A 27,504-nucleotide genomic window follows, 5' to 3' on the forward strand; every position below is an offset into this window, starting at 1 on the left:
GTCCTCCTCTTTGCAGGCGGGCATGGCACAGCCTCACAGAGATGCACCGACAATATCCATTCACCGCACACTGGCCAACGCAAAACTGCAAGAAGCCAAGTTTTTCGTTTTTTTCTTTTCTTGCCTTTGATTTGTAAATACCTCTGTTTCAGTGCGACAACTTCCAGGCTTGTATCTTATGACCATCGAACATTTACATGAGAAAGTTGACAAAGGCTGAAACAGCGGAGGAGGCCTTGCAACAAAGAGTCCCATTTATAGCGTACAGTCAGGGAGAGACAGTGAGAGGGAGGGTAGGAGGAGAAGCTGGGAGGGGAGTTGAATTAATGAATTAAAAATGTTGTGAAGCAGCGTCCGTCTGAATAGTTTTGGGTTTATATAGAGAGGCATGCTGGGTGGACCCTGGAGGAGTGGACAGCGCAAGCTTCTTTAACTTGTCCCTGTGGGGACACAGAAGGCTTCACATGCAAGGAGAGGCAGACTGTGCTCATCCGATTACATAATGATCCAGCAACAGTGAGCCGGAACCGGTACTGCCAGTGCCAGCGTGCTGCTGCGGTACACTGACTGACCGCTGGGACTCCTCATCCAGGCCTCTCCTCTCCTCTGACGGCTTTCATGTTTTTCTCAGTGAGTTTTTCTTTCTTTCTCTTTCTTTTAATCTTTTTTTAATGTATTTATTTATTTTTTAGAAATATAGGATGTCAGCAACGTAGGAGGACTGTGAAAGAAAACTAGGAAAACAACGAGATGAGGTGAAACATGCGAAACGTGTCAACAAGTGCTATTTGTTCAGCACCCTGAAATTTCACACCTGTTTTGGAAGGCAGATAACTTTCACCTCTTCCCACATGTTTGGTGGAAAGTGAAATTAAGTACATTTTTAAAATTTCCAAGCTGTGGGCAAAGTGAAAAGTCAAGGGAAAGGTAAGAAATGCAAATATTCTTAAAGGAAGCGCATAAACAATCTGAAAAACTATTCTAAAATGTATATTCTGTAGCTGTTTCCACTCACCAAGACATGATTATAAGGTTAAGTTTTGTATTGTTTTGATATTTGTGGTTAATGTAGCTGACATATGTTAAATCTTGGAATAGTCACTTTTTCTTGCTATATTATAAACATGAGAAATCCTGCAGTTTAGTCTTTGAACTTTTTTCTATAGGCTTGAGGGAAACTGGTGCTGAGTTTTGTTGCAGCGGCTGTGTTGTGTTTACAGTGCAGAGGGGTATGAGTGGTGTGTAGCAATGGACGAGTTTCCACTTCTAAATCTGTGCACTGTGACACAGAGTTCATGTAGCTGTGAAGTTACAAAAGTTTCCAAAAAACAAGCCTGACTTAGTCATCGAATACTTAATTTTGGAGCTGGATGTATCGGAAGTCGAAGATTGTTGGCACTGTACCACAGACATACATTACTAACAAAGAGCTCTACAAACCACAGAGGAAACAACAGGTGTGGTTCTGTTTCACTACTCTACAGAAAATCTTTGCTGGAAATATCTGGTCAAATGAATCACTTCTTCTCATTGAGAAATCCCCAGAAGCAGCCATTCAGATTTATATCAGATTTATATCAGATTTATAGTAGCTTTGGCTACTGCTGACTTAGAAGAAGATGGTAAAAGTCACTCCTGAGTAATTTCCCTGTGGCCAACAGCCGCTCGCCATTGTTTAATATGGGCCAGCGTCGTAACTCTCCAGTCACTGACTCTTGGAGACGGAAGTGAAAGTGAATTGTTTCATGGTGGATTTAGATGTAGTCTGGTACAGTCTGATGCTATTTTGAGAAATACGTCTGGTCACTGTAGACACTGTTTACTTCCTGTTTGTAAAATGTGAATAAATGTAAATCACATTTTATAGGTGTAGAAATACAAACAATCTGAACATTATGTAAGTTCAAGTTAAAATAGCAGAAAATGATGTCTATAGTTTATTATGACACTCATATGGAGTTGCATTTAATGGGGAAATGTACTGCCGGAGGTGCATGCACTGAATGAACTCCAGCAGCTTCAGATGCACAAGCTTTAGTACATTCTGAATAATAATATTATTTACTTGTAAACAAACTGCATGTCACATATTAAACATTAAGCAATTGGTTGCAAATTATACATTTAAAGGTATAGTCTGTAATTTTATAGGTTAGTTAATAGGGAGAAAGGATATGTAGAACTCCAAAGGCAGAGGAGAAGATGAGTTGAAGGTGTTTATGAGCCATGAAGGGACATCTATTCATGTCTGCACCTTCAGACTTATGACATTAAGGATCATATCTATGGATTATCATCAGAGAAAGAATCCCCTTCCCCAAAGAAATAAAATGTGAAGGAAAGCGACAACACCACCAGCATCTTGATAAAATGTCACCCTCTTCCACTTCACCACAAGCATGATCTCCTGACTTGTCAGGGCTCTAAGACACAAATAATTATTTATTGTCACAAATAATAATTATCAGACATTCAACCCTCCTGTCTCCAGACAGCTGCCAATAAGCCAGCTAAACATCAACAGCAGGTTACAAGCTAATGCTATGTTAGTGAATGCTAGGCTCAAGTGTCCTTAAAATCATACTTTGCCTCTGATAAAGTGTTTGATTACATTATCAAATCATATGAGAATTTATTTGCTAAGCATCCATGTCCAACAATGTACATTCACTTCAAAGATAGCTAACGCTGGCAAACGAAGCTAATAAAGGCTAACAACAGCTAACAGCGGAAACAAAACAGTAAAAATTACGACAGTTCAGCACATACTCAGCAACTCATCTTAGCATCCAGGGCTGGACTGGGACAAACAATCGGCCCGGGCATTTTGACTAGAGACCGGCCCACCAGGTATTATAGGAAAAACCATAAAGCCTTTGAATGAAAACAAACGCTGTTGTCACAGTGATGTACACTGTCTTGTTGGTATATATGTATCAGTCTAATAAACTTAAACCTACACCATCCTCCCTATTCTGGTACTCTAAACAGTACCCGAAAGTAGACTGCTTGGTCGAGTTAACCTCCTGAACTATCTACAACACATGGTGAAAACCTGAAATTAAGACAGAGAAGACTAGAGGTGAGACATGGTGCTGCTGTTGTTTAGCACGACATCCGCCGGTTTCTTCTTTCTGGCGCGAAGTGAGCGATAAACAAACAAGAGAGAAAAGCCGATCAGCTGATCATTGATCAGTTTCATGATTGAAGTAGAAACAGGGGAGGGAGGGGGAGAGAATGAGAGAAGAAGAGGCAGCTGTGCAGCAAAGACACAGAATAACTCCAGCTTTGTGTCTTTTTCATTGTAGCTGAAGTCCGGGACAAACTGTGCTCCTTTTCACCTCAATACGAAACGCATAATATTTTCTCTGAATACGAGACGATTCCGTTTTTTACGGGATGGTTGGAAACTCTAATAACTAACCTTATAAATAAAATAAGATAAAACAAGTTCAACATCATTAACGTCATAGCACCCGCCCAGCAGTATATAAACTCCATCGTGCTAGCTAGTACGCAGTACGAGTTATTGTAACTGACTGTAAAAAGTCAGCATAACGAAAATAAACTACACCTAAACCTGATTTATATCTGACCCAGATAGACTGCAGGTCATAACTTCTTACCTGAAGTTCAGTTCACCGCCTCGGGTCTCTGCTCCTCCTGCCTTTCCGTCATCCACCTGCCAGCGTGTTGCATCTGCTGGCCTCCACCACTTGCTAATGTTACTGAATCTGTGGAAGCTCCGCAATAGCCACCACCAAACAATTGAGTTATTTTTACACATCTCCCAGCACCTGGCCAATCCACCACCTTTCATTGTTTATACCGTTACGGGAAAAAAACTAAAAAAACCCAAAACCCATAAAAATGAAAAATCACCATCGGTCCACCGGGCAAATCGGTATGCCCGATGGCCAGTCCAGCTATGAGAGCATTTGTAATTGGTCAGAAGTGAGTTTCACTGACTAATCAACTCATCCCTTCACAAGTAAATAATGGCAGATGCTTCCCACCTGGCATTGACAGCTGAGGTCAACAGCGGCCCAACAGCCTTCCACAGTTAGGGAAAAACTCTGGGGTGGAGTACAGTGCAAGCGGTATTTCAATCATGCCCCAATTTAATGCTAGTTTTGTCTCTCTTGGCTGAATAAAACATGTTCGTCCCATAGCTGCAACCATAGCTAGAATTATGCACTTGAATTGGGAGACTTCAGTTGACTGCAATCTACTGACATGTAGCAGTGAAATATGTTACACACTGTAACTTTACTAATGTGTGCTACTTAGTCAAGGTTCCCACTAATTATTCCCAAACCCTCTAAATAGATTCATCTTTTATAAATATGCCTTTTGCAATAGTTTAAATAAAGTTTTCACATACAAAGAACAGCTTGAGTCTGCAAAAGTTTTAGTGTCTGAACTTCAGCCATGAGACAACAGCAGCTCATTTGCATGGTAGTGTGAGGTCCAGAAAGTTTGTCTTGTTTGGCCTGAGCAGATGCCCTCTTGGCACATTGTTGATGCTTAGATTGTCCTTTCAGTCCAGTGCACAGGCCGCTGTGGTGTGGCCAGTGGTCGCAGCCATTCAAGCTGTGCTGTATAGACTCTTTTCAGTGCAGCGTACTGGCTGCTGTGGGTTCTTTATGATTGTGGACCCTGGATGGAGGCCCTGAGTAGAAGGGATTACTCTCGCCTCTGGAATACTAATGACGCTCTTTTGTCAGCGATCTGCTTCCTCCACCTTCCCTCCATCTTATTCCTTCCTCTTTTCCCCCCACCATCCATATCTCTCTCTCTCTTCCTCTTTCACTCTTTTTGTCATCAGATGTCCAACTTTCTCTCCATCCTCCCCTCAAAACTAATTATTCTCTCTCTCACCCCGCCCCATCTCGGCCCCCTCACAGTGTCAAACACTGCATACTCGCACACCATCAAACACATTCGCAAAGACACACAACACACACACACTTCAGTGCTCAGTTCTCCTCTCCTTTCCCCCCGTCTAACTTGCTCTCTCGTTCACTCACTCAGTCGTATTTTTCAATGGTGGCTTTTGTCCCTTTCATCTCCGCAAAAACAAAGGATTCTTGTGCACACAGGACAGAGGGGAGGAGAGGGCTGAAATGCAGGACACAGAGGAAGAGATCCTAACCTTGAGTGGTCATCCAATAAGTCATGTTGAAAGTGTGGGAATCCATCAGTCTTACTGTCAGCAGGAGGGATATTTGCTTTAGCTCAGCTAACATTGGTATTCTTACCCTCTAAAGAGACATTTGATGAAAATGAAATTGTAAACAGACATTTTGGCTTTTATTACAGTTTGCTTTAGTATGTCTTTATTTATTATTTGTTTATAGAGAAGTGCCCATCTATGGATGCTTAAAAATAGCAAACAATAAATTTCTTTATGTCTAAGACTATACTGACAGAGGAAGTGTTGTTGAAATTTAAAGTTTTTCTTATCAATAACGCTCATGAGGAGATCTTTGTAATAAATCTCAACTGTTGTCCAGCAATTATAAAGTCAAAGTAAAAGCAATGCTTGACATTAAGAATTCATCCACAGAAGAAAATAGTGCCCAAACAAATGCACTACCATAGGTTTTTCTACAGTGCACAACTTTGAAATAATATTTTACAAACGTGATTGTAAAAAGATTCGGATGCTGTGTAAAATGCAACTAAGAACAGAATTAAATGATTTGCAGATCTCATAATGCCCTAGTTTATTCACAGTAGAACACTGGGCTGGCAACAGGTCTGCAAAACGAGTGGGTGTGAAAAGAGCATCTTGGAGAGTCAGAGTTTCTCAGAAGTGAAAAATGGGCAGAGGTTCACCAATCTGCAAAAGCTGCATCTACACATTGTAGAACAAATTCAGGATAATGTTCCCTAGACTACAATTTTATGAATACCAAATCAACTACAGTACATATTATTGTCAAAAGATTCAATTTAATGCCAGATGCCAGAAATTAATACAGGATGTTGCATTAAAAACAAATGATTCTGTGATGGAAATCCCTGCATGGACTCAGAAACACTTCCAGAAACCACTGACTGTGAACACGGTTCACTGTGCCATCTTAAAAATGGACTGAGGCAAAGTAGAAAACTCTTCTGTTGTCAGATAAACTGAAATTTAAAATTTCTTTTTGGAAATCATTGACAACATTCTCCATACTAAAGAGAAGAGTGACGATCCAGCATATCACCAGCACTCTGTGTGCTGCATTGTTTGGTATGGCAGTGTACTAGTATCTATTTGCAACTTGCACATCTGTATAGGCACCATCATACTGAAAGGTGTAGCAGGTTTTAAAGTGACACATGCTTCCATCCAGATGAGATCTATTTGAACAAAAGCCTTGTAAATGATAGCAAAAACATTGTAAACCAAATCAAACTGCACAACAGTGTGTCTTCATAGTAGAAGTGTCAGTTGAAAGAAGAATGGATGTGACACAGTTAAACACGTCCCTTCCTCTATCCTAACGTTTTTAAGACTTGTTGCTGCCATAATACTCAAAATATCCTTCTTTTTTTCCCTTAAAGTAGTAATTTTTAAAATGGATGTGTTTTCCGGGCCCTCTGACCACCACCAGTAGGCAGTGGGTAAAGTGTCTTGCCCAAGGACACAATGACTGAGACTGTTGGAAAAGGGGCTCGAACCGGCAACTTTCCGATTACAAGATGAACTCCCAACTCTTGAGCCACAATCGCCCCGTGGCTGTTTTAAAATAGCCTAAAAAACAGATCCTGATTCTTTATTATAATTAAATTACCCATATTTCACGTGTTTTTTGCTTTATTTGTTTATTATAAATGGCAGACAAATATAACTGGAGAGCACAGTAGAAATATTTCTCTTTTGAGCTGTTGGCGTGTAAAATGAGCTAAAATAAGACAGAATGTTGGACTTATAGTTACCACGTGAACTTAAACATGATAAAAAAGAAACAATAATGCTGTTCTGTGTCTGCTTAAGGTTACTATATGCCAATATTGTGTTGCCACTTTGTTGTCTTTTCCCCAAGTTAATAAAATAACCTTTTACTTAACAGCTAAAACAGTGTCCTCAGTTGAAACGAGCAGGCTTGCTAAGACAGGGACTAGTTTCTTGCTAAATTCTAGTATTTTTGTGATATTTCAGGACAGTAAAATTGAATATACGGAATAAAGAAGGCCTTATCCTTTAAATTAGTTTTAGGTGATGCATGTTTTTTTTGGACTGTGTTGTTTTTGCAAACCACACATTCCTTTGAACAACAGCTGGGGTTGTGTTACTAACGCTAACTGCTCAATATATATCCAAAGCACAAGTGTGCATTTACTGTATGTGTAGGCAGGCTTTCTGTAGGGTTCAGAGTTCAGCTGGAGATGGACAAGGCCAATCACATGTGCCCGCCCCAGACCATGCCTTCCTCCCCTCTTGCTCCCGTCCACATCTTAGTATTCATAGCAGTGCAGACTTCAACACAGATCTCTATTCATTCACTCAGTGTGAGCTGAGCATGGAGAGAGGGGAGACAGGGGTCAGGAAGGACAGGAAAGGACAGTGTGTATCAGATTGCCTCGATCCTTAGGCCTTTGTTTGTGTTGTTTTTGTTTATGGTTTTGTTATATTTGCTCCGGAAAGCAGAGGCAGTTTGAGACAAAAGGGCTGTTTAGTAAACAGCGAGCGCAAGAAGAGGGAAGAAAGGAAAAAGAAGGATGTGTAGAAAGAAAGAGTGCAGCCCAGATGAGGGTGAGGTTGTTGAGAGCACAGGAGGGAATCAATAAAGTGACAATAAGTGTCCATGGCAGCCAGAGGTGGGGTGGCAGGCCTTTTAGTTAATATACCATTGACACTATGAGAACCACTTAAACCATCACTTATTGTACCGTAACAGGGTATTGCCAGTCACGCACATGCATGTGACAAACTCTCTAGTTCAATGATGAAGTTGTAGCTTTGGATATTAAGCCATAGGCTTTAATATGCTGCTATGATGAGTGAGTCTTTTCATCACATTTTGGAGCCTGGCTGCAGGGATTTGTTGTCAGTCCTCCACAGCAGTATCAGAAAGACCTGACCTCCAGCTGGCTTTCCAGTTCATCGCCAGAAGGTGTTGGATTTACTTACAAGCCCATCAGAGTCTTCCAAACTCTTAAAATCATTTTTTTGGAACTGGATTTGTGCATTAGATCATTATTGTGTTGAAACAGGAGCAAAAATATCAACAAAATGCATACATGTAACTTTGTCCACTGATATACTGTAGTTATTTCTTATGTTTACTTTTTATTTTTCTATGGTAGACATTTAAACATCTCTGACTAGCAAGTCAGCTCATCACCTGCTAAAGCAGCATTAACTTACATGCAAACCTCTATTTTTTCGCTAATACCAGAGCAGCTACACTTCCCTAGCTTCTACTACACACTCTGCCAGTGGCGGTCCTAGCCTGTTTGGCGCCCTGGGCGAACACTCCCTCTAGCACTTTTTCTTGATATTTATTTATAATCACCTCTGTTAATCCTTGATATTTATAATTGAGTGATCTGTATATAATAGTGCTATTTCTTAAATGTGTAAAATCTGTAACATAATGTATTGTTTGGAGTTTAGTTTGTTACTGTTACTGTTACCATTTCTTCTTGAAGCAACTGTAACCCACATAATTTCCTTAGGGATTAATAAAGTGTTCTGATTCTGATTGTTTCAGGATGACCTGCCATTATCCAATGACACATCTGCTTACCTGTATCTTTTGCTCGTTTCTCCTCCTCTTCTTTTCTCTTTTTCCTAAACTGAGCACCTGATGGCTTTGAACTTTTCTTGTCCATCTTCCATTGGTCTTAATTTTGAACTCCAGTATGAACACAAATCCCCCAACCCGAGGATCACCACAACATAACCTACACCTTAGTTCACAGATTCACTTTGTCTAGGCTCTATTTCTGCGATTTCGCACAACCCAGGATTCAAATCATGAATACATAATGGGCTTGGATTTACAACATTATGAAGGAAATGTGCTCTATTTGGAAGCAGATAGAAAACCGATCTGTGCCTATGCCATCCCCAAAATGCGCTGGCCTGATGTCGGGGCAGCATGAGTAGGAGTAACTTTTTTGCTGATGCTTGTGATGCCGCCCCCACCACAATGCCGCCCTGGGCAACCGTCCATGTCGCCCGTATCAAAAACCGCCACTGCACATCCCTCGCTAGATCCCTGTCACCTAAATTAGCCACTAATACTAGTAGCACTGATAACAGCAGGCTATTTAAAAAAGCTAGATTTAGCCACTGTAACACCATCCAACAGAAACTCCAGTTTTGAAACCTCGGCTTTATCTTTACAGTGATCTTCACCAATAGCATGCTAGACTTTCATTTAGTAAAACTGTAGATTGAACTTCTTGGAAAGTTGGAAAGTAAAATCAACCACACAGCAACCCATATTACTCATCAGAGTTTTGGATTGAAAATTACTCTAAAAAGCACCAACACTACAAAGGGGGTTGGGGGGAGGGGGGGGGGGGGTAGTCATTCAGAGCAGTGGAGGTAACTCCTAGCTGGTGACCACAGCATTAACAGTTTTGCTACTAATATTTCACTAAAAATATTCAAGACACTGCAGTTTTTGGGCCTTCTGTGTTGGCTTTACTCTTCAAACCCTAGTGTTATTTACAAAGTACATGTGCAAGAGGGCAGTTTGTCATGTGCTGCAAATGCTTCACAACTAATGTCAGTCTTAAAGTAAAAACACATTAAGAAGGAGTGAAAACTGCTTTTAGAAAAACTGAACAGGGTGTTCACATCCGTGGCTCAAGTTTAAAGACCTCTTTTTCTTTTATATAAAAAAAGGTCACTGGTGCATTCAGCAGCTGTCTAGTGCAACCAACATGTGAAAGAGCCTGTGCTTTCATGCTTTTAATGTGAAAGGGCAGCTGTGCCTTCAGTGAAAGAATAAAGGGGTCTTAAATGGACCGCCGTGGATAGCTAGCAACTGTCCAGCTGAAAATGTGCCTTTAATGCCTGTCTTCTTCTTCTCCTCTCCTCCTAAATGTTCCACTCTGTCATCTTTCTTTTTCACGTGCTTATCGAATTCTCTTTTTCTTACGTCCTTCACTCTTTCATTTTAAAACACCCGCTGTTCAATTTATTTTACTGCCCATCCAACCAATTCCCCTTTATTCCTTACTATCCTTTCCTTTCTTTTCCTTCATACTTCTTTTGCACACCTTTCCTTGTGTCCTTACCTCTTGCTGTGTCCTCTTTCTTTCTCCAATACCATGTAGCTTTGGTCATGACCTCAGCCACACCGCCTTCCTCTGAAGGCACCTCCCCTCAGAAAGTTTGCCATTCTCAGACGCAGACTGACATCACCAAGCCCCTGCTGACCCCCACAGATGGAACTGGCGGTCATGCAGGAGTGGGAGGAGCTGCATCTGGAGGTCCAAGTGCTCTGCGAAGGCGGCGGCGTGTCCTTTCTAAAGATGGGCGGAGCAATGTACGCATTGAGCATGTAAGTGGAAGAGGGGCGCTGTACCTCCGTGACCTCTGGACGACTTTCCTGGACATGCAATGGCGCTACAAGTTGTTCCTCTTCTCGGCTACCTTTGCGGGGACCTGGTTCGTGTTTGGAGTACTTTGGTATCTGGTGGCCATGGTGCATGGAGACCTACTAGGTAAGCATGAAGAAGGGTCGACAGTGGAGAGTCAAACGAGAGGGGAAAGAAAACTACAAAGTAAAAGCAGAAAAGATTTTAATTGGCCTTTAAATGACACAAAAATCGAAATCATTAATTCAAAAGAAGCAAACTGTCATACTGAATAACTCATGTCGTAAAGGGAAAGTGCCTCAATGGGGGAAATAATAAGTTTCATTTTAATGGACAGAGACAGAAGATCACAGTACATAAAAGTTAGAAACTGATTACATATCGATGTGTGAAATAAGTATTTGATTCACTACAAGCCACGTAAAATTCTGCCTCACAAAGATTGCCAGTGTGCTGATGTGGCACACAGGTTTCCATCAATGAATCAACCAATCAAAGATATTCCCGATCCAACTCCTTATGTATATAAAGCACACCTGTCCACAAAACAAATTTCTCTGATTCCTGTCTCTCCATCACCATGGGGAGCACTAACCAGTCAAAGCACATTGGGAATAAGACTGTAGACTTGCGTGAGGCTGGAATGGGCTACAAGACCATCAGCAAGAAACTTGGTGAGAAGGTGACAGTTGTTGGTTTCATTACTTAGAAATGGAAGAAACGACCATCAATTGCCCTTGGTCTGGAATGCCAAACAGGCTGGCATGTCTAGTCATTAAGGACACGATTGGTAACACACAATGCTGTAATGGATAGCAATCTTGTAGTGACGTTCCTCTGTTCAAGAAGGTTCAAGGAAAAATCTAAAGGATTCAGGCTTGGGAGAAAGTTCTGTGGTCAGATGAAACCAAAATCGAGCTCTTTGGCATCAGTTTCATAGCAACTTGAGTTACTGTGACATGCTGTGTATTGAGGAAGCGAAAACAACACCACCACCGATGTCAAGCTTTTCCTAGAGGACCTACTTCACTTCCTTTCCTCAGTCAGAACACTGAAGATGAGTTGTTGACAGGTCTTCTAGCACAACAATGACAAGCAGACTGCCAACACAATAAGAGACTGGCTAAAGAAGACGCACATTAAAGTCGTGGAGTGGCCTAGACAGTCTCCAGACCTCAATCTATGGGCTTGAATTGTGGTCATAAATATTTTGTACTTGTAAATCAGGATTTGTATGTGTAAAAAGAATTAATGTGTGTGTAAAAAAAGATTTGTGTGTGCACACAGCAAAAAAAATCCCTGTGAAACTGCACTCAAGTTTCAAGTTACAAGTACGAATTTTGACCCTATTTTTCTTCCTTTCAGCTGATAGGTCAATGTCATGTCAATCACAAATTGAACTATCCAATCAGAGAACAGATTGGTTTGGCTGTCGGAGCGATGCTTTACTGAGCTGCAGGTCCTTGAAGGGTAATACAGTTTGAAGCTGGAGGATCTTTATATAAATATTCCATAAGGCTCATACAAGCTAGGTCCTTTAACTTTTGGTAGCTGTTGAAAGGATACAGTTGTGGTATACCAGTGGTCAGAAATACCATTATTACTTTAGTATTACTTTAACACAAAATCAGTGTTGAACCGGGACCACTGCAATGAGTCACACTATGCAGCATGAAGGTGGTTTCACATCAGACACGGCATGGATCCAGAATTTGTTGCGCTGACTGCTGAGCTCTGCTTGTATATCGTTTTTTAGCGGCCGCTCTAGGTGTACTAGATGCACCTGATCCTTGTCGTTTCAAAACATGTATCTCTCTGACTTTATCTCCTCTACGAGAGTTTGTGTTGAATCATGTTCAAATGTTTAATAAAAAAGTATCGCTCATTCATAACGAGGAAAGCTTTGTAACTGTCCCGACTAGTGAAGAGTGTGTCAATTCCACAATGCTGCTTTTCCTCCGAGGTCAACAGTGCATTTGAAAACACTCTGCTGGTTCCTGTGTAAGAACGTCAACCTGCGAGAAAAAGTTTACTTGGACACACACAGATGCTTTCCTTCAAGCGGCAGCTGAGATACGCTAAAGGATTTAGAGAGTTTCTCTGAATAGAAATGGGCAAAAAACCCCGGAGATTTGCGCAAACCTTGTAACCAGCTACAGGAAATGTCTTAGTGCTCTACTTGCCAACAAGGGATTCCCCACCAAGTACGTTTACCAAGTCACGTTTCGATTGGGATCCACTACTTATTTCATTCAGTTGCATGCAAATCAATTCTTAACTTTTAGGTAATTTCTGTCTCTCTCCTATAAAATGCATCCACCATAAAATTAGAGACTTTTCATTTCTTTGAAAGTGAACAAATTTACATATTCAGTGGGTGATCAAATAATTATTTAACCACTGCATACAACATTTCATCAGCAGTAGTGTTGCAGTAGTAGTAGTTGGCAATTTCATTAAAGTCTTAGTCACACAGACCTAGAGACTGATTACCAACTATGTTGATGCCACCAGTTCCAAGGGAAAAATTTGCATTAACCGAACAGTGGTTTTTCGAGGCTGGTAGCAGTCCAATCAGTTGCTAAAGCCACATTCACGCAAGCATAGAAACTGATCATAGAAACCAATCAGAAACCAATCAACCCAGCAACCCCCGGTCACTAAATTGCGTATTTTGATGAGTTAATTTTAGAGGTTGCTGACAGTGCTGCAATCAGAACCTGCGTGACAGACGCTGACGTGACTGCAAACTTGTGCAAGTTGCTGATAACACTGGTAGTGAAACTGTGAAAAGTGCAACACAAACCAGAAACGGAAACAGTTCACCCGCAGAGTTAAAGCTGTGCTATTTGAAATGTGATGACTGCAGCAGTAAAGCACATCTTTTACTCTGAAGATAAGTGTTCACCCTTTCTAGTTTGTGTCTCACAGTTTTTACATTTCAATGCTGCACAGAGAGTAGACTGATTAGTGTCTGCAGACATGTGCGGACCTTTCATGCAAACTGTGAGTTACTGTGTCAATCTGCCACTGACCGAAGGAATGACAAGGAAAGAATGAGCTTTGCTCACTCAGCGTTAGCCAGCAACCTCTAGCAACCACTTGCAACTGATTGACAAGACACATTTTTCCCTCGTGAGTGGTTGTCAGATCATTGCTAAGAGGTCTCTAGCCCCGAGGGCTTAGTTAGTTACTATTCGATAGATTTCCATGAAATAAACATCTGGTAATCCCTTTCATTTTTCTCCCGTGCCACCATGATGTTGACATTTTTAATTTTAAGTGTAATAGATCAGTGACTATCAGGTGGATTGTAATGAAATGAGGGAAAACACAGACTTTGCATCTGTAGCCAACATTGCAATTTGCAGTTTAATTCTCAGGCTTTTGACCACATAGCAGTAAAACCTAAACTAAGATTTCACACATGGTCAATATTATACTATAATGAAGTGTTTAACTGACATGAGTTGAAAAAAGAAATTAAGAGTGTTAATCAAGCAGATCTTATTAGGGCATTCCCACATATTTTGTTTGAGGGTTCTCTTCAGTTTCTGATGCAGGTTTGCAGGGATGTCACTGTATCCTTTACCCGTCGCTTGTTATGGTAAGAACCCAACAGCTTGAAACAAGTTTGAAGACCAAGCCAACATTTGGTCTCTTTCTCATGTGTTTCAAGGCGTTTTCTGTTTATTTTGTGTTGTAACGAGAACCACACATGTCCTCTTTGTATATACTCATTCACTGTATATAAAGTTCTGTCTCTCTCTTTTTCGTTGCACAGTCGAGGAGTGTATCAGGTCACATTTCACTGCGTGTTATACCTGTATAACCATGCATGTGACAAATAAAGAATCTTGAATCTCTTGAATCACAAAAACAACAACAACAGAAACTGCATCAGTATTTAGATAAGTAGTACATTCCAAAGTACAGCACTCAGCAGAACATCGTTTTGCTATTGGACAAATCACTTCAGATATTCTATATTTTGTGAATTGTTACATTTTATAGTTTTTAAAATGTTATAATCCTTTACATTACTGCCTTTGCAGTACGGTCACACCTTTCTGTAAATGAGTAAACAATGAAGAAAGCATGACAAAGGCTGAGAAAAGGAACAATGTAGTTATCCTGTAAGTGATTTGCAGATCTTTCTTTCTGCCTACATTCTCACAGAGTTTGACCCCCCCTCCAACCACACGCCGTGTGTAATGGAGGTGAAGACCCTGACAGGGGCCTTCCTCTTCTCTCTGGAATCCCAAACCACGATTGGCTTCGGCTTCAGGTGCATCACAGAGGAGTGTCCTGTAGCGATTGTCCTTCTCATCTTCCAGCTGGTCGTCACGATGGTGATGGAGATCTTCATCACCGGCACCTTCCTCGCAAAGGTAGTTTTAAGTTTAGAAGAAATTTTAGAAATGCCAAATTTGATCATCAGAAAAGTTGTGAAAGAGAACAAATTAAGTCAAAATAACTGCATCTTGTCCTTTTGTGTTCATAGGATTATGTATGTGCATACAGTGGCCCCTCGTTTATCACAGGAGTTACGTTCTAAAAATAACCCCGATAGGTGAAATCCGCAAAGTAGCCAACTTTATTTCAATTATTATAGATGTTTTCAGGCTGTAAAACCCCTCACTACACACTTTATACACTTTTTTTCAGACAGGCATGAACATTTTCACGCTTTTCTCTCTTGTTTAAACACTCTCAAAGTTCAAACCTTCGTAGAAAAATAAACCCAGTATTATAGAATGAAACCAAAGGCACCCATGGTTACCTTTGACGGTGCAAAACGTTTGGTCGACATTGTTGTGTTTGTTGGGGAGAAAACTTACAAACGTAAAGTGCAGCACTTCAGAATGCTGAACGCATTCTGGACTGTACAGGAGACACGGCATGAGACCAGTCATGATTGGCTGGTCTACAGCCAATCAGGACGCAATTTTGTTTTATTTAAAAAAATAAATAAATAAAAAAGCATGCAAAATTGCACCAAAAAAAAAAAATCCCCGAAACAGTGAGGCCGCAAAAGGTGAACTGTGTTATAGCGAGGAACCACTGTAAATACAAAGTAGCTTACTTAAACCATTTCTTCTTGCTGTCTGCCTTCAATGTTGGATTCTTTGTTCAGCATCTTAAACATGTATTTTTAAAACATGTGGGTTACATTGTTATCACTGTTCCTTTTAAGTATCTTTTGACACATTTTCCCGTCAGCTGAGGGGGTTGCTACACGTACCTCTATCTTTTGCCCTCATATGTTTTCTTCACAGTATCATTACAGCAATCAGTATCCTTATCAAGAAATGTCACGCTGCGTGTTGGTATTACAGTATATCAGCACTCATATCTATCATAATGAGGTTTCTCGCAGCTGCTTCCTCCTGCGTGTGGTCTAAAAATTCAACAGTCTGTCTTGTCAACATGATCTTGTAATTTCCTCCTTCAATGTTTTCTTTTTCAACATGTTCGGGTTATTTTGTTTCAAAAACTGAAATAAGAAGCCTGATAAATGGTTGCCGAATATCGACAACAGCTTCGACTTTGCTTTTCTCGCCTTCCAGGTTGCTCGTCCCAAAAAGAGAGGAGAGACGGTGAAGTTCAGCCAACACGCTGTCGTGTCGAATCACGAGGGACGGCCGTGCCTCATGATTCGAGTGGCCAACATGCGTAAAAGCCTGCTGTTAGGTTGCCAGGTAATGCAGCAGCACCTACAAACTGATTATTGCTGCTTAAAATATCCTTTTGTAATATATGAAAGCCTTCTTCCTGTAACTGTTTGGAGTTACTATTTATGTTTAGTTCCTGGAAAGTGTGTTTTTCATTATGAGTCGCTTCATGTCTATAAAACGTTTTCCTGTTATCTGAATATTTGCTTTGCTGAGGAAAAGCTTGCTGGTGACAAATAAAGCGAATGATACGCATCAGTGCCTTGCTTAAGGACATGGAGATGATGGCCAGTGCAGGTATTAAACCTGGGGCCTTCTGGTTACAGGATGCCTTCTCCAACCTCATGGCTACATTTACTCACTGCATCTTGGCTCCCAGGTGACGGGGAAGTTGCTTCAGACGTCCCTGACAAAGGAGGGGGAGACGGTGCGGCTGGACCAGAGAAATGTGCCTTTCCAGGTGGACACGTCCAGCGAAAGCCCCTTCCTCATCATCCCTCTCACTTTCTACCACATCATTGATGACAACAGCCCCCTCAGAGCCTGGGCAGCAAAAGGTAAATCCCAGCTCGAGTCAGAATGATGTGGAAGGATGTGATGAATAAGTCAACAGATAATTGTCGTTTGTCAGTTTACAGCTATGATTCCTTTACACATCATATGACCACTGTACATTAAATAGGGATCCATGTACTGTAAATACTAATGAAAGTGGGCACCGTGACCTCATCAATTAGTTTATGGTTGACTGTTTTAAAGCCTCAGTTTGGCTCTTAGTCATCACCGTAGCTCACAAAGCCATGGCTTACTTAGAAAGACACTTTTATTATTCAGTGTGACAATAAGCCAAAGGTACTTTTTTTGGTTAGTGAAAAAAAAACTGTAACAAAAACTTATTACTTATTTAAACGATTAAGTTGAAAAACCCCGCTCTTCCATGTGTCTTTTGTTAAAACTGAAAATTAACCAAGCATGGAGCTGATCCGATCAACTACTGGGAAACTCCTGGGTAAATCACAGAGAGTCATCGCTTAAGAAATACTCTGTTTCAGCTAATAGTTTCACTCTACATGGGATCATAATTTACAAAATTGACATCATTGTTGTATTCAGATGATTTTAAACTAGATTGACAACAAATAAATAAATTCAGCAGAACAATGAACACAGCAATAAATAAATAAGTAAAGTCAGCAGTTGCTTTATTTTCCAAAGACTTCTATGCAGCTGGACTTTTGTAAGAATGCAGGTTTAGGGCTTTTTCCAACTGGCACCATTTTTCAGATCCTGATGCTTTTTATATGGTGGACACGTCTTTTATTAGGGTCTAATAAAAGCTTATCTGCTTGATGCTGTACTGTATGAAATTTATAGCATGTTGAATAGTGCAGTGCGATTCTGATGAACTGTAACATGTTACATGTAAACAGAAAAAAATACGAGTACCATGCAAAAGATGTGGATGTGCTGCAGAACACAGAGAAAGGTGTTCGTACTGGGTAAACACAGATTTTTATTTCTTTTGTAATTTTTTTTTGCAGATGGCCTTTTCTTGCCAAAATGTATGTCTAAATGCATGAAACAAACTTTTAATTTCAAGAAAATATATTTTATAGGGGCATTAGCAGACAGAAGCATCTGAGTCTTCTGCATTAAGCAATTTGTTTCTTTCAGTTCATGGAGAAAGGAAACTGAAATACGCATCGGAATATTTTCAATTCAAAACACACATCTGTTAATCCTGTTGTCTAAAAGGATTCTCTCAATATTAACATTAAGTGTTGACAAGTCTTAGAATGTGACAACCGTTGTGTTATTTCTCATTTCTCAGTCTTATTCTCAGCAACCACTTAATGACAAAAAATAAAGATATCATATTGTATGAAATGGGTTGTTTATTTACATTTGCTTTGTATGAAATGTATATCATTGACAGAAGTTTTACTGTATGCACATACATACTCAATGTGCATGTAGGTGTGTTGGTATTTACGATCATGTGCTGCGTGCTTGGCTGCCTCTCGGTGTCCAGTGTTTGGCTTGTTTGGCTCTATGAGAGAAGATTTCTCTGGCTGGAATGTGTGTGAGAGAGACTGCCAGAGACACCCCTCATTAGAGCACAATACTGTACAGTCTGGAGTGCTGACACGAAGCCTGCACAGATCCATTTACAGGAACTCAGGCCTGATGGAATCGTACTAAAAATGACTCTATATATACATATATACATGTATATGTAAACAAATATTAATATTATTAATTGTTTTTGTTTCTATAATGGTTAATCCACCTGTTGGTGAAATCTCTTTAATTAAAATCATATTTTTAATGCTAAAATTATTACTGTTATGTATGAATTTTCAAATGGACTGTTCTACAAAAAAGCAGAAAGAATAGTAAAGCACATCACTATTTTGGATTAAGAAACCTAGTTAAAGTTATTTACTTCCATTCCTGAACAGAAAAATTGGTTCTAGTTGTTGAATATTGTGCTCGACTAATTTCCTGACTTCTCATAAGTGTGCCGGCTCAAATGTGGGTATTGAAAATGCGGACTCAGTTTGTTATTTGTATATACTCCATAAGGTTTAATTTTAAACAAGCTTTTGACAAGTTTCTAAAATATTTCTACTGTAATTATGTTTCATTTTCACTTCCTCTAAACTAAAAAATAATTTGCATTTGCAAGAAAAACTTATTGAAGCAAGCTTTCATGACCACGAAGCCTACAGCAGTACAAGCACTAAATCCATCTTAAAGACTCCAGATCTGTATCATTGTGTGTCATATCATCTACACACTGATGTAACCTCCTGCATGAGTAATAAAACACCCCGAAAACATTTTATCTTTCAGTTCAATATTTAACTTGTTTTGAGTTTTTCTTAGTAATGGAAAAACTGTCATATTTCACGTCACTGATCTGTTTTTCAGTTGTTAACCCTTTACACACTGACGTACAGAAAGTATACAACTGCTTCTAACGATTGTGAATGCATGCATGAATACCTCTCATGCATACTTCATGGACACAGAACACTTATGGAAGTTCAGCAGTGAATGCCTCCTTATGGGATCTATGGGAATTTGGCTTCAAGTGCAAAAAAAAAAACTGTTTCTCCACAGTTGGAGCAGCAGGGCAGAATGCTCTGGCTCTCCAACTGCTGAGACAGAGAAGCACACCTTAACCACGTCATCACTGAAAACTCCATGCACAGAAACTAAAAAAAGGCTTGCACTGAATTGTGTAGTGAAAGTCTTTGCTTACAATAATCTTGGGGATTGTGAAACTTTAAAGTGCTCGTCAGCTGCGAAAGACATACTTTTATAAGAAACTGGTTACACCACAAAATTACAGCTACTAAAAAAAAGTAATCTGTTATATTACAGCATTACATAATGAGAGAAGTAACTCCTTAGAGTGACAGATTTAGAAATTGTCATGGGGGCATAAAGTTTTATACTATAAACTGTATTTTCAAAAGAATACATTTGAGTCGAGTTGATATTGGTAGCCCCGCCTTGGTAGCCCCGCCTCCATCCTTTAATTGGAAGAAGCTTCTTGGTTTTGCTCACAGTGAGAAGTTAGCTAAAAGCTAACAGTGAGGGCTTCAGAAATGTAGCACTACATCGTTCTCCTCCTCCACAGCTCTCGTCATCAGTGCTATGCAGAGGTGCAGGTGCTTCATAGTGTTGAGTTCCCAGGTAAATAATGAAATACTTGCACAATGTGACTGCCATCCTCTCGACTGTGTTCCCCGTCCACCTCACTGACACAACTGCAGCATTGATAATTTAACCATGCATCTAAAAGTCAGAAGGACTTGGAAATGATGAACAAGGATCTCAACAATTCTTACACTTTCTTAAATATCTTACCTCACAATAATACATCAAATTACTGAGAGGGAACTGTACTCAGAAAAAAAATGCATATCTTGTGGTGAGCAGGCCTCTCAGCTGAAATGCAAACAGTGCAGATATCTAGAGGCGTGCTTGGAAGATCACTGCATGCAGATGAGGCCTTTGCTCCGCCTGTAAAAAGGCCAACAGAGAGAATCCCGTGTGTATCAGTGGTTGCGAAATGTGGTGTTGTTGCCGTGGTGGGAGTGATTGTGGGTCTGGGTGAGGGGAAGACATGTTTACACAGATGAGTGAGTGTATTCTGAGTGAGGCCTGTTGATGCAGGTGTTTGCTTGTTTGGGTGCTGAGGTCGTGCACCGATGATGAGTATAAAGTATATTTTGTGTGTGCTTCTAAAGTACGTTCCACCTGTCTGTGACTATGCAGCAGTGCTTACTCTGCAGGCTTACTGACATTTCAGAAATGAGTTATTTCATTATTTGTGTGTGTAAGAGACTGTGTTGAGTGCTTTTGACAATGGAAAGTCATAAGTGATGAGTTTTCAGTGAACAGTCACTGTTTGTGAAAATGTGCTAAAAGTTTTTGCTGATAATTTTTCCTTAAGTTCTGTATATTTAAGTCTGTGAAGCAGTTCTGTGCATGTTTGTGTGTGTGTGTGTGTGTGTGTGTGTGTGTGTGTGTGTGTGTGTGTGGGTGTGTGTGTTTGTAACACTCATTTTCCACCGCAAGAGGCTGCAGCTTTGCCCTTTGTTCTAAGTAGTGCTAAAGGCACTTCCGAATGAGTGTTAATTTCTTCAAGCACTCTCAACAGAAGGCGTTTGTATTGTGTGTTAGCAAGTTCAAGTAAATAAGACACAATCTGCAGTGTTTGTGCTTAGGTTACAAATGTATTGTACTTTGCTGGGCGTAGATGAGTGGAGTTTTTTTCCACTTCCAGGGCCCAAGACTGCATGTCTGTGGACATGAGTTTAAATAAACTGTGCTCTGATGTTAACAGTGGATAGTGTTTAGTGTTTCTGCTTTTCACACCAACTCACAAGATTCTACAGTGGTTTTTATTGTAGTTTACATTTCCTCATATGGAGGAAGGCCTGTTGCCTCATGATGGAGGCAGATTTGTAAGAAAAGCCGGAATATTTTTTATTTTTTAATATATAAGGCGGGTTTGCACTACGCTGTGTGTGGCTACATGAAGATAACAATAACTCTGGAAATGAAAAGGTTTTTTTTTTACCTGTTTTCATAGACAAACACATAAGTCAATATGCAACAGCAACAATAACCAACCTACATATGAATGCAAATTATTCAAGCAAACCTTTTTACCCACTTTGACATGTGAGAGAAACTGGTCTAGACCACGTTTCACACTTATATCTCAACAACTGTTTTCTCTCCTGCCTCTTCCTTTCATACTTATGTGACTTGTAATCAATGCTGCATCATATAAAAACTTTTATGCATTAACAGAAGAATTATGTGTTTCTGTATCAAATTGTATGTTTTTTTTATTAATGGGCTAAAGCATCAGAAACCAGTCACCTCGATACTCTTCTGGTTCTAGGTGGTGGCTGGACAGACCCAGAACTGGCTGACTTTGAGCTGTTGGTGATCATGAGTGCCACGGTTGAGCCAACCTCCGCCACATGCCAGGTTCGAACATCCTACCTTCCCGACGAGATCCTCTGGGGCTACGAGTTCCCCCCTGTCGTCTCCCTGTCCACGTCAGGAAAATACGTGGCTGATTTTGCCTTTTTTGACAAAGTGGCAAAAACCAAAACTCCACCCCTTTTCAAGCAGGGCCTGCCACCAGACGTGCAGTCGCAGGGGTCCCGTCAACGTAAGGGCAAGGAAGACGGAACGGACTTGGAAAAGATGAGACTGGAGGAGAGCTACAGGGGGGAGGAGAAGGGCCGCCAGAGAGGGCGTATTCGGGACAGCAGCCCACTGAGTGTTCGAATTAGTAATGTGTGAAAGGGAGTGAAAGAAGAGGTTCTGAAAGTTGATGTGAAACCAAGATCAGGCAAAGATAGGAACAAAGAAGAAGCGACCACATTCTCATGAAGAAGCCTAAACTGCCAATGCATGAGTTATTCTAAAGTACGTGGCAGGAAACTGAACACCTGGGTGTTAAGACTGCGCATGAAAACCAGACACACTCTTTAACCACAAGGCTGTATACCAGAACAAACAAAGAAGATGTTTACAGCCTTTCAGAGTTCGAATATCAAGTTACAAACCTGACTTATACAAATCGACAGCATGCTAAAAGATTTTGTATTTTCAATGATGTCAACAAATTAGTGTCTACACCGTATTTTTTAGAGAAAATTGAACGAGATGAGCCATGAACTTTAAAGCAAGTTCAATATACCCTCAGCATCTTTCCATTGTCTACATTCACTTACCCTAATAATGGCAGTCAAGTGGTCACATGAAGCTGGTTATCAACTTGCTAAATTAACCCAGGGTTTCTCCTACATGTCCATTTGAAAGGCAACAATAATACAGGCTGAATGTAACACAGCTGCTGCAGAGAAATCAGCAGTGTCAGTGTGTGTGTGTGTGTGTGTGTGTGCGTGTGTGTGTGTGTTGGGGGTGGGAGGGTCCTGAACAGTGGTTTAATATTAAAATGCATGTATGTATGTATGAATGCATGTGAGTGCTTTGGTCAGTAAGACTGGAAAAGAAGAGATGATATATTAATAAAGTTTAGCCTATTTGAATCCAGGAAAGAAAGCCAGCAGAAAAGGCCAACTCTGTGAATTAAAAGACTTATCAATATCAAAGCTCTGTCATTAAGACACAGGAGAATGATGCTCATCAGGGAAAAAAGAGATTTTAGACAGTATAAAAAAAACCTTTAGACCCTCCTACTGTCTGAGCAGAATCTTTCTACTGTCTGCGGAATCTTCCAGGAATGGTGACGCTATTTTCTGGAGAACTGATTGGTCAGCGAATTAGGTTTGCAGCACCGGACACTAAAAAGAAGTCATGCATTACTCATTACTTTTCTTAAAAGTAATTCAGTACATTACTTAATTGCCAAACAGAATATCACAGTAAAGCATGCAATAGACACGTTGGTCAAAGTGTCAATTTCATGCTTTTCCTTTTCCGAAGCAGTAAATGGACATGCATGCAAAGGTTGCATTACTAGCAGAGGGAGATAATAAATTTGCTGGCAAAGCTTTGGTGTGATATCAGGTTGAAAGTTATTCATTATACTGCTGAGATTACTTATTGTTACTCCATGAAATGACCTGAAAAGCAGTGTCCCATAATTACCATTTAAGAATATAAATCTGAGTCTACAGTCCCACACATCAACACAAATCAATATCCCAATGAGGACACACACACACGATCATTTATTTCGTTTTTACTTATGAAAACAAAGCAGATGAAAGATGAAAACCAGAGACTTCAAAGTCGTCGCCACAGTGATTCTACTTTAGAAATATGAACAGGTAGAAACAGAGGCTTCAGTCTTACTTCTCAGCAGTTTGTTATCTGTTAAAGTTCAGGGTCTGGCTGCTGGGCTGGGGTCAGCTTCACTCTGCTTTATCATCACTCTGGCTCTTGGCTAGCTTAGTGTTAGCATGCTGCCTGTGCAGATGAAGTTGTGTTAGTAACATAATGCAGCCGTTTCTTTCCCAGAAGCTGTTTGCACTTTACCATCACTTTTTTCTTCTTCCTCCAGCACACAAACTGAAATCAGCTGATTATAGCACATGTGTGTAAGAAGAAGACAAAACTTTTGTTCCATGTTTTTTCTTTGGATCCACCTCCCTTACTTTTGCAATGAAAGCAACAACATAAATATACATACAACAAATGTTAACTGTAATGCAATTATTGGATTACAGTAATGCATTAAATTACTGCGTTATTGAAAAAACTAAAAACACTGGATTTTCATGTAAGAAATGAACCACCTACATCGTACAGAAAACCCAAGATTAACCTGGATAAGATGAAATCTTACTTTGTAGCACAGTCCTCAGGGCAGCAGATAAAAAATCAATCTGTAACAAAAATCATCAAAGTTAAGGATTATTTAGGATTTTTAAAAACATTTTATCTAAGAAGAAAAATGCTGAGGCAATTCTGGCTTGAGAGTAGTTTTGCAGTGAAGCTGAAGGTTGGATGTGTTGATTCACAGTACTGGTTTTGCTTTTTTGTAAAGATAAATAAATACCTGCAACAGGTAACGAGAACTGGAACTGTAGTATTTTAATGAGGGATTTTAAAGGGCAGTACCAACATCACTACGTGAAAAATGAGCTCTTTTATCCAGACGTCTCATTGTGTTCGTTGGAGTACATATATGTTTAGTAATGTTACTAAAAGCATTTTAACATAAACAAAAGGTGGCATTTTATACAGACAGAGTAACTGAACTAACTCTAATACTTAATGCACTGTATTAATATGATTTAAACCATGTGGAGTTTTGAGTGCGAGCGAGTTTTTTTACACCTTCAAACTGTTATCGAGTGAGTGTGATAATACTTTCTGTGTGTGGATGTTGAATGCGGATGTTAAATGTGAACTGTTTTAAATATTCTTTACAGTATGCTTTGCGTAGTCCCACAGAAGTCTTGAATCACTGTGCTTTTAAAATAATCTTTTAATGCTGTTATGTCATGATAACAAGTTAGCCTGAGATAACAAAGGTCGTTTTCTTGTGGTAATGACTATTTTTTATACCAAGAAAAAAAAGGTTGTTTACTCTTTGCTTATTAGACAACATGAGCTTCAAGCAAACTACAGGAGGACATTTCTTTTGGCTGTTTTGAATATGCTTATTAAAATACAGAGGAGTGTAAATTGTTGATAATGCGTTATTATTTCTGTAAAGATCTATTTTCCTCTTGGTTTTCTATCAGGAATCATGACGCCACTTTTCATGTATCGTTAATCCATAAAGGCGACTAATCATAAAATAAATTGAATTAAGACACATGAATGGGTTTATTCTGTCAACCCTAGTTTTCCGTCTCATCAAAACAGAAAGTAAAATTGTGTGTTTATCCTTGCACTCAGATAAGCAGAGGTGTTATTTTCACCCCTATGGTGAATCATTTTTGCGGCTTTGTGGTGCAACAGGAACATCAGACAAACAGCGGCTTGTGTTTTCCACTCTTTTATCATTACTCATTCCTACGAGCGGAAATTATTCTTTATAAGCGCTTTACAATTGGTTTACAAATGTTGTGGCAATTCTTTCTGATACAGACAAGTGAGTTATTAACGTTATTCTAAAATAACAGCATTAAAAAATTCACAGCATCACAGCCTTTCTTGGCTTCTGTACACTTATGTACAGTATGTATAAATATTTTATCTATATTTCTTGTTTCTGTATGTCTTTGACATCTTGTGTAAAGCTTTGTGTTATTGTGGCAGATTAACAGAGTTATGATAAAAGTTTACGGGGACTCACTGACTTTGACACAATAAGTTCAAATATTTTATTTACTTTTTCAGGAACCCAGTTTTATAAAGAATACATGCAAAAAGATAGTTATAGCAAAAAGTTCCTTTATTTTGTATTTTCTCCCCCACATTAAATGACCAGCAGAGATAAAATACTAATATGGATTCCTTCGCTGGTGAAGAACATGAAAAATATTCAGAATAAGTAAAAACACTTAAGTACGAGTCTCTGATTAAAGGCTTCCTGTATAAGCTGTATATGTATATGGTTCGCTTGTAATTCTGGAAGCTCATTGGTCTAACTGCTAATACACTTTCAAGTGTGTCTTTAAATAATAAATGTTTTATTTACAACATCCACAAGTCTCTGATTGTGTGTGTGTGTGTGTGTGTGTGATAAAGTATTCATCTTTGAAATATCTGCAGATACCGTCAGAATTATGAAACAAACACTTAAAAAATAATCTGATGACTTAAGTCATACTTGGTGCTTTTATAACAGCTTATGATGAATATTCAGCCTCCAACCATCCTGATCACACCGCAAATAAAGTTCTGAAATCTGAATTAGCTAAAAGCACCAATAGCTCATATTCCATTAATGAATAATAGGGCCATTACTTCTGTGTCTGTGCACAAAACGGGGTATAAATTTGGACCAAATTCATATTTCACAAAACTATCCAAAAGTGCAAAACTAATAATAATCATGATGCTATAAACTGCTTTACCACAAATACAATATTACTGCTAAATTTAGCTGATCAGTCAATTCAAATATTAATTTTATGTTTGCTAACGATCAGCTTTTGCTAGACTTTGACTTCCATCTTATTATCTAGTTGTATTTTTTACACTTTAAGTGGAAGAGTTTGGAAGAGTTTCGGAATATAAATATGTATATGTATAATGTGTGTTGCTTAGACTCAGCCTACTTATTTACATTTTATTATTTCATTTATTTTATTTGGCATGTTCTAAAGCTCTGGTGGCGCTTGCTAATCTGGTGAGACTTTCAGGTAGAAGGGTGGGATTTGGCGGGTAGGTGTGGTGTCCACTGTGTGTGTGAGTTTGTAGAAAGACCAGCTAATGCTATCAAGTGGACATTTTAGTCTGTAGACAAGCACCACGCTGTTATTTTCATGACTGACCAGTCACCTGGCGTGTGGAGCTGTTTTAACCTACCAAGAGGTAATTAGGAGTCTGAAAGGGTTTTTTCAAAACCAATAGACCCTGTGCACGAGAAAATGCTGACTTCCTGTTTTAAGACCGGATGTAGAGTTGTACATTTGCGGTAGCTTTATTTTGCGGTCAATTGCTACAGCGAAGGTGGACTCCAAAATCATGTCCAAAATATGAAAACAGAAAGATCGTGTGAAGTTACAAAGAGGAGAAGGTGGGAAAACTCACCTGTGCTGTGTCATAAACAAAATCAAATGATCAATTTTGATGTTTGAAGAGTGTAGATCGATTGGTTGTTTACATCACTCAACAGAAGCACAACTGCATTACAAAGTCAGAAGACACATCGTCCACATTCAGAAGCACATTTCTGTATAGTGACAGTTCTTATGATTTAAACAGGCAAATGTTCACCTTTTAAACTATCAGGAGCCGTGAGTACTGATATTTGCATGTGCCTTTTATTTTATGGCTTGTTTATGAGTGAAGTGACCATTCAATTTAGGCCACAATGCACCCCAGCTAAGACTCAGGGCTGCAGCAAGGGTTGTATTTTCAGAATGTTTGGGAATGAGTGTGTGTGGACTCACCAGAGTGTTTAGTTATCCTGTTTCATTCAGTATTAGTAACCTAGTGATTGAACAGTAAGGAACACCACTTTATCAGTGCTACATATTAATTTACCACTAAACGCAAGTGATTTTACTTCACTAACTAAAGTGAAACTGTACCATTTCAAATGATATGCTCATCTTTAGGTTTAATTATACAATTAATATATTTATTA

General features: G+C 39.5%; 1 protein-coding gene across 2 annotated transcripts; it reads left to right on the forward strand.

Moving 5' to 3' along the window:
* The first annotated feature begins 53 nt into the window (after positions 1-53).
* Positions 54-25,891, forward strand: kcnj10a (potassium inwardly rectifying channel subfamily J member 10a). 2 transcript variants are annotated; one of them, XM_026162401.2, is made up of 6 exons: positions 54-927; positions 10,291-10,680; positions 14,734-14,945; positions 16,125-16,256; positions 16,609-16,786; positions 21,658-25,891. In XM_026162401.2, the coding sequence occupies exons 2-6, from the start codon at positions 10,299-10,301 to the stop codon at positions 22,065-22,067; spliced, it is 1,314 nt and encodes a 437-aa protein (XP_026018186.2). In that variant the 5' UTR covers positions 54-927; positions 10,291-10,298; the 3' UTR covers positions 22,068-25,891. The 2 variants fall into 2 exon arrangements, with proteins under 2 accessions (XP_026018186.2, XP_026018185.2); XM_026162400.2 differs by having other exon boundaries at positions 54-630.
* The last annotated feature ends 1,613 nt before the right edge of the window (positions 25,892-27,504 follow it).

Source organism: Astatotilapia calliptera, chromosome 3 (genome assembly GCF_964374335.1).
Source record: "Astatotilapia calliptera chromosome 3, fAstCal68.1, whole genome shotgun sequence".
NCBI classification, from domain to species: Eukaryota; Metazoa; Chordata; class Actinopteri; order Cichliformes; family Cichlidae; genus Astatotilapia; species Astatotilapia calliptera.

Excerpts from the sequence above, each read along its gene's own strand:
- kcnj10a (XM_026162401.2), top strand. The coding sequence starts at position 10,299 with ATGACCTCAGCCACACCGCCTTCCTCTGAAGGCACCTCCCCTCAGAAA. Across the intron at positions 14,946-16,124 it reads CCGGCACCTTCCTCGCAAAG|GTTGCTCGTCCCAAAAAGAG; the intron begins GTAGTTTTAAGT and ends CTCGCCTTCCAG. Across the intron at positions 16,257-16,608 it reads GCCTGCTGTTAGGTTGCCAG|GTGACGGGGAAGTTGCTTCA; the intron begins GTAATGCAGCAG and ends CTTGGCTCCCAG.